The sequence below is a fragment of the Nematolebias whitei genome, chromosome 14, assembly GCF_014905685.2.
Source record: "Nematolebias whitei isolate Nwh7 chromosome 14, NemWhi1, whole genome shotgun sequence".
In the NCBI taxonomy this organism is placed as follows: Eukaryota; Metazoa; Chordata; class Actinopteri; order Cyprinodontiformes; family Rivulidae; genus Nematolebias; species Nematolebias whitei.
The window spans coordinates 10302877-10314411 of NC_056511.1; the positions used below are offsets into that span (position 1 = coordinate 10302877).

The following is an 11535-nucleotide window of genomic DNA, read 5'->3' on the forward strand; positions in this document are numbered from 1 at the left end:
GTATTTTCTGTTTCTCACTTCTAAATATGAAAGTTTGAAGAATCAAAGAAGCCGATCAACTTGTCACATGACTAAAATCCTTTAATTTAACATTTTTATTTTCTTTCTTACCAATGTGTAGAAAGTCGAGGTCAAGGTTTCTTTATTGTTGTTCTCATCACATTATACCAACGATGTATATTTTATATTTACATTTTTAAAGGACAGTTTGCACGGGCATGTTTCAACATGATGTACCATTTTTACAAGAAAACAGAAAATTCCCCTCAAAACACTTCTGCATGTAAACAGTATTTTATAGAGGTCATGGAAACTGCAGGGTCTTATTGTCCGCCTCCTCGGAGCAGAAAGGGGGAATATGAGATGCTCTCCGTACATCCGTGAATGTTGTGAGCGCAAAAAAAAAAGTGAAGTCCAGACTTCCTTTTTGGTTTGTGGGTTTGGGTTTGTGTGCATCTAGATTGGGGTCTGCAACCTGTTCAATCAAAAGAGCCATTTCTGCTCCTTGACTCAGGAAATAAAATGTGAAGCCGTGAAACCGACTACATCTGGGATTATCAACTGATGGCCCATGGGCCACTTCGAGATTGTTGGAGTAGGGGTTCCAGCTTGTGGGGGTGACATTATAAAATTAAAAGTATATGAGGAGTTTTATTTTATATTTTTACATTTTAGGACAAAAGAAAATACAGTATTTATGCAAAGAAGGAAAATAAAATAATAGTTTAACCAAATTTTGATAGCAAATTGAAACGTTGAACTCTGCGGGCCGTGATGAGCCCACCTTTTATTTGTGGGAAAATAATTATCTCACTAGGAGTAATAAAGCATAACGTTAACATGAGTTTGGAAGAGGATTATGTCCACAGTTCAATAAAAAAAAATCTCCTGAATTCTGACTTTACTTTTCTCAGAATTTAAAGTTAGTCATAATTCTGAACATTTCAATTAAAATAGTAAACTGTGGCCCTAATCCGCTTCCGTATAATTGTGATTTATTGAACCTTTTAATTGATAAATGCTTTTATTTAGTTTGACTTTTTAAAATATTTTGACAGTTATCAAATGTACCGTATTTGTTCGAAGCAATCGGTCTTAAAGGTATTCCAAAGATCCCACCATAAAGCTGGACGTTGGATAAATGAAGTGACTAAATCTAATCCACGTTTTCTTGTATTGGTAGCTTTATTCACACATTTGTAGAAAGTTTGCAGGAAAATTGGTAAAACTAGTTTCTTCTGTTGTGGGTATAAAAACCAATAAATTCAGTTTCATGTGAAGTTTTGGTCAAAGCTTCAAGGAGCCGCTGCAGAGGGACCAAAGAGCCGCTTGTGGCCCCAGAGCCACAGGTTGCAGACCCCTGGTCTAGATGGAAGCGAGGTTTCTTTTGAAAATTGATTGCATTAGCCATTTTGGATTTTGATGTGGCAGTTCAATTTTCAAATGATTGGGGTGGCTGAAAATTAATTTATGGTGGCTTGAGGCCACCATTGTCCACCCCCTGGCTCCGCCATTGCACCTGGTAGAAGAGGAAATTGCTTCTTCCACTCGTCAGGCTCCATCACTCTGCGCCACCTCGAGTAAATAATAATAATAATAAGAAGAAAAGAAACCTCACTACTTCTACGCACTTCTAACTCGAGTTTTATTCACATTCCCAGTTCAAATCGAGTCCAGAAATACACTGGTCTTAAAAACTACAAACATTCACTGTTCAAATCTTTCAGAGACGGCATACCGTCTGTTGGATCGAATAAATATCCTTTCATCATCTCTTTACTCAAATAAGCCACTCTGAGGATACGAGAAGATTTTTACGCCGGTCTTTACTTGCAAGGGTAGAAGTCACGAGGATGCTTTCACAGATGTACAAAAACTAGAGGTACATGCTTTTGGCCTCATCAGTGAGAACCTGCGCCGGACAGAGGCAGGAAGAGCTTTAATCCACATTATCAGACAGACGAGGTCAAGGCCACCTCTGCTTTCCAGCTTACAGATGAAGAGGAGGCTTTGGAGTTATCGGTGCTCCTCCGTGCGCCTGCAGGCTCCTCCCTTGAGGAGACGAAACAACTCTATCATACATCAATTTAACCTTAGTTACTAATAAACTTCTATAACCTTTACCCAAGTTCCTTTGACACTAACATCATACAGCTTGTAATGTTGAGAACAGTCGTAGTTAAATTCCATCATGTCAGTGCCCAATACGCTATTTATGAACCTTAAACATGAATAAAACATTTATTTGTCCATCTCCTCACCTTATCTCTAAGGCTGAGCCCAGCCATCCAACAGAGGAGACTTGTTTTATCTGCCTGTATTCAGAATGTCATTCTTCCGGTGGTGATCCACACCTCCATGACCATAGATGTAGACAGAGCAGGAAATTAGGAGCTTTGTCTTTCTGCTCGGCGTCTTTAATTATCTCGTTTCTGCATATGAGGCCCGGCTGCTCCGTCTTCTGCTCCGTCCTCCCGTCACACGACCTAAAGCATCTTCATCATGAATAAATCAGCCTCACGTCCACAAGACTGCCTTTAATTATTTTAGTTCTTATGTATGATATATTAAAATGTGATTTTTTTTTTTTTCTTCTATCCAATAAGTAAAAAGTAATTTTTTGCTTTGCCCCCTTTTAGAAAAGCAGCGGTTGATGGAAAATGTGCCGTTCTCATCCAGCCACTCTGGGCAAAGGTACTCATCTCTGTTCTGATCTGGTTGCACACTTTTACTGCAGCAAACGGACACTCGGACAACTTTTTATTTTTGTAAAAGAATAGACTTTTAATGTTCTAATTTAAAATATTTTGATCAAGGATGCTTTTGTTTGTCAGGTCTTTAAAACCTTCTTTCTAACTTATCAAGGTTTGTCTGCTGCCAAAGGCAAAATTGTTTTTGTGTTAGTGTTGGCAAAATATCTTAAAAATCAGCTGACAGATTTTATTTATGCAATCGGTGTACATCTTTAGCTAATTACCTTTTGGAGTCAACCCAGCTCAAGATGGCCGCCGCAGCCAAGCATCCTTAGCAAACTTGAATGTGGCTACAACTCGGCTAATCTTTCAGATATTGAGGTAAAACTTGTGTGGTAAAAGCTAAGAGCCGTTCCCAACACAAACTCTGAGCACTAACCGATTGTGCAAGATCTGTTTTTAAATGCTGTTATGGTCTAGTATTTATGGGATGCAATCAGTTTTGTTGTGTGTTGTTTTTTTTTTTTTTGACTGATGAAGCCTTCTGGATTGAAGGCGAAACATTTCAGCACAAAAAAAAAAAAGAAACTGTCCAGATGACCTGACTGAAAAATGTTGGATTGTATACCTGGATTATTGAGTATGGACTTTGTTGCCGTTATGGTCAGTTATGTCTGTTAGCAAAATATTTGATGAACCACTGGACCAGTTTTAGTGAAACTCAAAGGAATCACTGGATGTCAGTCTACAGCTCGCTAAGTTTTGGAGTCATCTCGGTTCAAGATGGCTGTTACAGCTAGTGGACACAAAAAAGTTTGTAACCGAGTCAGTTTTACAGCTGGTGAGCTAAACTTTGGTGTGGTAGTAGCTGAGAGTTAGCTTCAACACATGGATTAAGCGCTAACAAATTGCTTGACAGGAAAGGAATGTTAAGTTAACAAAAGTATTTTTTTTTTTTTTACCCTGTTAAAATGCTTTTAGCAGTAATGAACGTCAGGTGTGATTCAGAAACTGAAGCTTTTGATTCCGTTTTCAGGGTCACTACCGGTACTGTGAAGCTTTGTTTCACCTGGACCAGTACCAGATAGCTTTAGAAGCCAACGAGACCGCCAGGTTGCTGTGCAAAGACAACCCAGATGGACTCGAAGACCTGGAACAGCAATACCAGAGGCTTGAGCTTGGTCAGACCCTTTCCACTTCACATAAAGCAACACATTTCTGTAACAACTGCAGCTGGTCATCTCGTGCTGTGAATATAAAGGCCAATTGAAGTTAAACCAGACTGTTTATCAGTTTTCTGTTTAACCTGCCTGATTGTTGCCTGATAGTGGAAGTGACTCACTTTCATTTCCTGAATATTGAAACTGTGCTTCTCTTTCAGCTGAGATGTCAAAACCAGAGCAGAGGTAAGTCTCTCTGCTCGTTTCCTCGTACGCACTGTACGGAAATGATCGTTCGTTATTAGGTGTTGAGCATTTTTACTTTTTGAGGAGTTTTAAAGCTGGTGTTGTGTTTTAGCCAACCGCAGTCGACAAAAAGTGGTGCCAGAAGTGATCGAGCAAAACCCACAAAGGTGAGTGATGATCGCATTAAAGCTAAATTATTGAGTTTGTGGAACCGGCGCATCATAACACTGCTGGTTTTAGGCTAAATAAGTTGGACTGATTGGTAACTCTGTCTCTAGGTGTGAGTGAGAGAGTGAATGGTTGTTTGTCTCGTTTGTCTCTGTCCCTGTGATGGACTGGAGACATGTCCAGGGTGTACCCGCCTCTCGCACAGTGACTGCTGGACATGGGCACCAATGACCCTTGTGACTCAAAAAGGAAGAAGCAAGTAGAAGATGATGGAAGTTTTGTACCAAATTAAATTTAGTTTGTGATGGAAATGGTAGCAGTGCTAGAAATTATACTTTAATGCAATTATGAAAGCTTTTTTTTTTTTTAGATTCCTTTAACTTTACTAGATTTGGGGCTATTAGTGCAAATAATTTTGGACTTTGAATTAGGCCTGTCACGATAAACAATAAATCAATCAATCGCATGATAGATGCAAATTATCAACCTCATTTTCATTTATCGGCTTTATTGTTTCTTCGTGTCTCTTTCTACTGAAGACATGGCTCAACTCTGGTGCTCTTCACTCAAACCCCCCTCTTTTCTCTTTAAAATCCTTTTCACCCGTCCAAAATCTCGTATTTGTATCTTTCAAAGCAGCTAAGCTGAGAAGCTAAGCTACGAGCTAAGCTAACAGGCCGACCTCGGGGGAAAAATGTTAATTTGTTTTGAGTGTAGTACAAAAAAAGGTACTACACTCAAAACAAATTAACCAACAATTCTTCTTAAATTTGACAAAAATTACTAATTGTCAAATTTCAATCAATATTATCGTTTATCGCAATAATTTCTGAGATAATCGCCCAGCAAAATTTGTTAGCGATAGGCCTACTTTGAATGTTCAGAGCTTTTTTATTTCATGTGTATATTACCTAGTTTTTAGCTGATCTACTTCATAATAACCTTAAGATCGTTAAAACAAATACTGACAATTTATGTGAAAAGAAATGTGTTGTAATCAAAAGTGCTGTTCCAGATTAATTATTTTAAAGGTAAAAAAGGACGGTAAAATGTACAAATAAATTTAGAGAATATCACAAAAAGAAATCAACAGTGAACCTCGCCTGTAAAAGGAATAGTTGAATTTATTTTATTTTAAATGTGGTTTGACTGTTTTTCAGTTTTTAATTTGGTATTTAAATGAAAAAAAAAATGTCAGTTTATATTTTAATTCATCATTCTTTTTCTTTTCGTACGTGTATAAAATAATTGCCGTTGTAAAAATGTTACTTTTTTGTACCTTTATATTTCACCATTAATGGTTGCTGCTTTGATTAATTGCTTTAATTTAGAACTAATGTTTTTGTTGCTGCAGGTCAAAGACATGAAAAAGAACCAAAAGACGGGTGAGTGCGTTTGAAACCGATTTCAACTCAGTTTATTTATAAAGCACCAAGTCACAACAGAAGTTGTCTCAGGGCACGGAACAGAAACATTCACATACATTATAAAATCCGATTAGTAAATTTATCTACGGAAGATGCAGGTCGTGTTGAATCAACACTTTGTCACAGTCTTGAGCACAAAGGCAACAGTGGAAAGGAAAAACTCATTTTATCAGGAAGAAACCTCCAGCAGAACCAGGCTCAGGACGAGTGGCCATCTGCTTTGACCTGCGGGGGTTTGAGAGGACAGGAAGGAGAAACCAACAATCACAGAACGACGGGTCCAGGTGTACTTTATTGGAGGAAAGGCAAAAAAACCATGTGAAGATAGAAATAATTATAAATACAAACAGTAGAGCAAGACGGCAGCAGAGTGAGGAAATGAGGTCAGTTTGTCCTCCAGTAGTCTTAAACCTATAGCAGCATAACAAGCTGGCCCTAACTATAGGATTTACCTAAAAGGAAAGTCTCAGTCTTAGAACCGGACATGTCAGCCTCACGGACAGAAACTGGAAGTTGGTTCCACAAGAGAGGAGCCTGATAACTGGAAACCATAACGAGCTCTATTTTCAAAACGTAGTCTCTGAGGTCATGTTTTCATCCAAAGCCTCCAGCTGCTGTTCGTTAGAGTTTGAACATGTGGATTTAATTGAATGTGTAGAAAACAAGTGTAACGAGACGCATATTTGTACTGTGACAGTTCCTTACAGATGACGAGTATGTCGATCAAACGATCTCTCCCATCAGAAACGGGCGCGTATTTTTATTAATCTGCATTTTGCTATATTTGGATGGGACATGGAGTGAGGACGGAGGACAGAGTGAGATGGAGGAGGATGACTCGCTGTGGAGGCCCCTGAAGAATTAAAATCCGAAAGAAGATTTTGCTAAAAGTTACAACGGAAAAATACGATTTACTGCACAAATTCTTGCAGTTGCATCATGTAATCGACGTTCTGAAAATCCAAGTTTTAGATTTGTACGAAAGGGGATTTGGGCCACAGTGGAAGGTATTTGGTATCTGATACAAAGTGTTTTCTCACAGCAGCACTTGGCCCAGTGCGAAGAAGATGGATTTGAGTGTTTTTAACTTTTTAAATCTCATTAATCAGACGTTCGCTTCAGTGTAGCTTTTTATTTTACATCGAGTCGAGGTCAGAGTTATCAAAGCAAACACTCGTTACAGTTTGTTTGTTTATATTGTAACATTTTGTATAATGAAGTATCAAACTTTGGTCTTTGGGTTACTGTTTAAAGTTCAGATTGAGCAGAAGCATTTGTAGTATGAACATATGCTGATATATATTCATAAATTAAACGGATTCTTTCATTTTTCTGGACTGTATAATGACGTGCATCTGAATTTAATAAAATGTGGACGGAAACGTTAATTCTCTTTGACTCACCAACGACAGTGGGTCATTTATTAACAGAATCAAGTTTAACACATCACACATTTACATTAATTGGCAAGAATTGAAAATAACGACAGCTTATTAATCAGTTTTACAGGAAGTAAACAATACGGCGATTGTTTTCTCACTTCCAGCAGTACAACAGACATTAACCACACGGCGGTGGTTGAAAAACTTTGCTTCAGACATTTCTAAAAATATCTGGATTAATTTCTTAGCAGATAGAAGAGTTTAAAGATTGAAGTTTAGAGGGAGGGAGATGGTGTGTGTGTGAGTGAAAAGTGTTGGACAGAACGACACCCTCCATTCGACCCAGCTTTCCTCGGTACGCTCGGTAGTCAACTCGACTCATTACCTCTCTGACGATGAATCAGTGGAAACGGAGCTCTGGTTACGCTACCGGTCCAGCGTCTCCGTAGGATGGCAGAGAACCGTCCGGAGTGGTGGCGGTACTTCATCAACAACAGTTCAGCTCACGGTGGACTCACATGAGTGGAGTCCTTCAGAAGTTCCACTCAGAGGTGGAAGATGTCATAATCCCAAAAGACTCGGAAGAGCTTTGAATCATGGCTGGACTTCTGTTCTCCCAAACGACTGGAGCTGCAAAAACTCTCCACCCGACTCAACTGGAGGTGGAACCTCTTGCAGAACTCTCCATCTACTCCAACTCTAACTGGATTGAACTAGAAAGTACCAACATTTAAAGAGCTCTATTTCCGGTTCATTTGGGAGTTTCTGATTGGTCGATGGACCAAAACAGAGGTGTGTTTTGTGATGTAAGGTGTTATGAAAAGTCAAGGAAAAAGATTAAGATTGTTTAAGAACAGACAGAAGATTGTTATGAAGAACTCAGACTTCGTGGAGTCACTTCTCTAGTATCTTGCTGTAAAAGTTAAACATGACATTTCTTTTTCAGTAAACTTGCAGTTGACCGAAACTTGAACTTTGACCAACTTACACACTTGCTCATTGAAGACAGAAAATCAGACAATGCATCATTAACCTGATTTCTACTTTGAATGAGGATTAAAAATCGTTATTACTGTTTCACAGTTGATTTAAAAATGAGTAGTTCACTTCAACATTTAAACATTGTTTGAACTAACACAATTTGATTATCAAACATTTGTAAAATGGTAATGATAATAGAAAAGAGAGTTCTTTCACTTGATCAATTCAAGAAAGAAAGTCTCAGGATGGGTCAACCTGTATTTCTGGATTCAAATCAATGAAATGACAGTTTCTGTCCCATAAGGTGCCTAAGGTCAAGGTTTTGACATCAGGCCTAGTTCACTACACATTTCATTATTTAGCCACCCTTTAAAAAAAAAAAGAATGTTTTGTAACAAACTCTTTTGGTGTCTCAAAGTTGGGAAGGTGTTTCTGTATTCGTAAACGTCTTGCAACAGGTCCGAGCTGTCGTTTCTGTCCGCTTTAGCATCCGAACCATGCAGAGCAGAGGAAATTGTCTTTAGAAATCTTGGTGTTTAGAAAATTGGTAAAATAAAAAACAATTGTCTTCTCAGTGAAAACCGAAAACTCTGCACAGTCGCCGAGCAAACCTAAAGTCTCAACGCCATCAAAAAGGTAAGTGGAGGCGCCGTTATCAAATGTACACTTTTATGTAAAATGTCCAACTGCAGGAAGATTTCTGCTTCTACGGTTTAGATATTTGTAATATGTGGGCTGCAGCTGTCACCTCTCAAACGTTTGACCCCGTTCTATGTTTAGAAACCTTCTTTGGTCTCTTGTAAAGTTGACGAATTTCAAGCATTTTGCTGCAGGCGTCTAAAATTAATTGAAATTCTGTGATTTCAGTGAGAAGGGAGAGTTAAACACCCCAACGAAGAAGAAATTAAAGCGCGCAGTTGGTCAAGAGGTAAGAGATTGTTCAGATGACATAAATAACCCCTAATAATTGGTTTAAATGAAATGAAAAAGCTGACTTGTGTATTTTCCTCCTCAGAACCAGGTGGTGGTTGATCGGAGTAAAGCAGAGCTTTGTAAAGAGCTGAGATCTTTGGTGCAGGACGCTCACTCTGCCCTCTACGACCTCCGAAGCCGCAACGCAGAGCAGGCCTTCAGTCAGGCGCTGAACCTGCTGGAAACTGTAACGCCAAAGGTAATCGCTGCTCAGATGTGGCAAAATATTTTAACGTTCAGGGAATTTACCAAAGAAGTGTTCTGGTCAGAAGTAGGATTGTGTAACTGGATGAATGTATCGACCACCGACAACTAGGAGTCCATCAGATGATGGACTTTTTGCTTTATTATCGCTAGACTTCAATTCTCTTTCAAGAGATTTTATTTGTGAATAAATGTACAATTCGCAAACATACTGTAAGTTTTGATTCATTAATTTAATCATAATAAAAAAAAAAGACAAGATATTAATCTCTCAAGATAAATAATTGTTTAAAAAGAATCTCTCGAGTCAGTTTATTGTAGCATAGTCAGCTGGGTGAAGAGCCAAAGGGGAAAAAACAGCAGCTGTCTTTTGTTGCTTTAAACACCTTCAAGGCTTCAATTTAGACATTTGGACACGTGACTCGAAAAGGAAGAAGCAGGTAAAATGTAATGGATGGACCCTGGTGTTGTTTTAAGCTCAGCTAAGGCGCACAAGGTCCCATGTTAAAGACGAGCTTTTCGATCGACTAACTTAATTTTGACAGACAGCAGCCAAATATAAAACGGCTCACAATTTTTACAAGAAGTGCACAAAGTGAAGCCACACCGGAGTTTTTCCTCATGAATCATCTGCGACGTCATCGCTGTGACTCAACATCGTTTCACAATCATCTGTCAGCTCTTAAAACACAGACTCCTTAACGAAGTAAACAAGTTGATTTTATTCAGCAATCAGTGGAAGCAGAGCTCAGTTTGGATGTTTACTCTGTAATCTTATTTATCTGCTCCATGACTTATTTAATGCAGCTTTATAGACACATGCATCCTCCCTAAACTTGTTTGTGTAATCCTTTCATCACACCAACTCTAAGGTCAAGGTCACAAATTAAGGTCAAAGATTTTACAAGGTCTTAGCTGTTGATATAGTTTGCTGTATAGTTGTTTGTCGATGGGCATATAATGTGTGTCATGCAGTACTCTCAAGTTTGGGGCGGCTGTGGCTGAGTGGTTACAGCAGTCGTCCTCCAATGGAAGAGTTGGTGGTTTGATTCCACCAGCAGTCACATGCTGAAGTGTCCCTGGGCAAGAAACTAAAGCCCTCATTGCCTCCGATGTGTGTCCCATCGGTGTATGAATGTGGTAAACCACTGATTATTCTTTGTACAGATCTAGTAGAGTGCTGTATGAATGGATAAATGAGGACACATATTGTGTTGTAAAGAGCTTTGAGTATCTTGACAAGGCGTTTTGTCCAAAACTATGAAACTGAGTCTCGTTAGGATTCCCAACTGAACAGACAGTAATGGACTGTGGTGACTTCTTGCTCCAAAGCCCACTGTGGCTCATCGTGGAAATGAGTTCATTTTTTCTGCAGGTTTCAGCTTTCAGAAATAATTGTGCAGAGACATTACGAGCACTGCGTTGAGGTTAACCACTTGTTCGTTCTCGGTGTTTTAAAGCAGCTTGCTCTGTCCACCCCTCCTTTAAATACCGTAATTTCCGCCGTACTTGTCGCACCGCCACATAAGTCACATCAGCCCAAATATGTCTTAAAAATGGGAAAAATCTAAAAATATGTCGCTTCGCTGTATACGTCGCATCTATTATGCGTCACCGCTGACGTCACATTTGTTACGCATCACCACTGACAACCCAGAAATGTAATCCGGTGTTGTGCCAAAAATCGATCGGCTGTCAAATGGCGGATGCGGGAGTGTGCATGGGAAGACTTTAACAAGAATTTAACCAGATTAACACTTAAAAACAATTATTTTTTTTAAATCAAAATTATTGTAAATGTGTGTGTGTATTTTTTGCTTAATAAATGCACTTTGACGGTCAAATCAGCTGCATTTCAAAACCTGATACGTGGAAGTAAATGCGTGTGTGCAATGAGTATCTGTGCAAATTTAACAAGATAACCACCTAAAAACAATTATTTGTTTGCTCGACTTTATAGTAAAGGTTTTGTCTCAGTTGAACTTTTGCTCAATAAAAGGACTTTAATGGTCAAATTAGCTGCATTTCACCGAGGCAGTGCAGCAAAATGAAGCTGAGGTTGCTCCAAACAGCGAGCAGAACGAAGGTGGGGTATATGGCAAGCCGATTGTGTCATTAATAGGTGAAGATTTTCAGTCATCCCTTTCATAAAGTCTAATAAATAAAGACCAGTTCTTTTTGTCTTAAACTTTTTTGAATTTGTCATTATAGCCACGTTTACTTATTACATGATACAAAGGCATACCATACAGCTACTACTACTATGCTGCCATCTAGTGGCTATAAGTGGTACTGCTCTCCC

The 11535-nt window shown here is 38.9% G+C and overlaps 1 protein-coding gene across 1 annotated transcript in view; it reads left to right on the top strand.

Moving 5' to 3' along the window:
• Nucleotides 1-11535, top strand: part of ttc3 (tetratricopeptide repeat domain 3) — a 41635-nt gene that overhangs the window by 13133 nt on the left and 16967 nt on the right. The window contains exons 11-18 of the mRNA XM_037687829.1: nt 2640-2694; nt 3730-3874; nt 4075-4099; nt 4212-4266; nt 5622-5652; nt 8633-8693; nt 8925-8985; nt 9073-9228. Coding sequence (XP_037543757.1) covers nt 2640-2694; nt 3730-3874; nt 4075-4099; nt 4212-4266; nt 5622-5652; nt 8633-8693; nt 8925-8985; nt 9073-9228 — 589 coding nt within the window. The remainder of the gene's footprint in view (nt 1-2639; nt 2695-3729; nt 3875-4074; nt 4100-4211; nt 4267-5621; nt 5653-8632; nt 8694-8924; nt 8986-9072; nt 9229-11535) is intronic.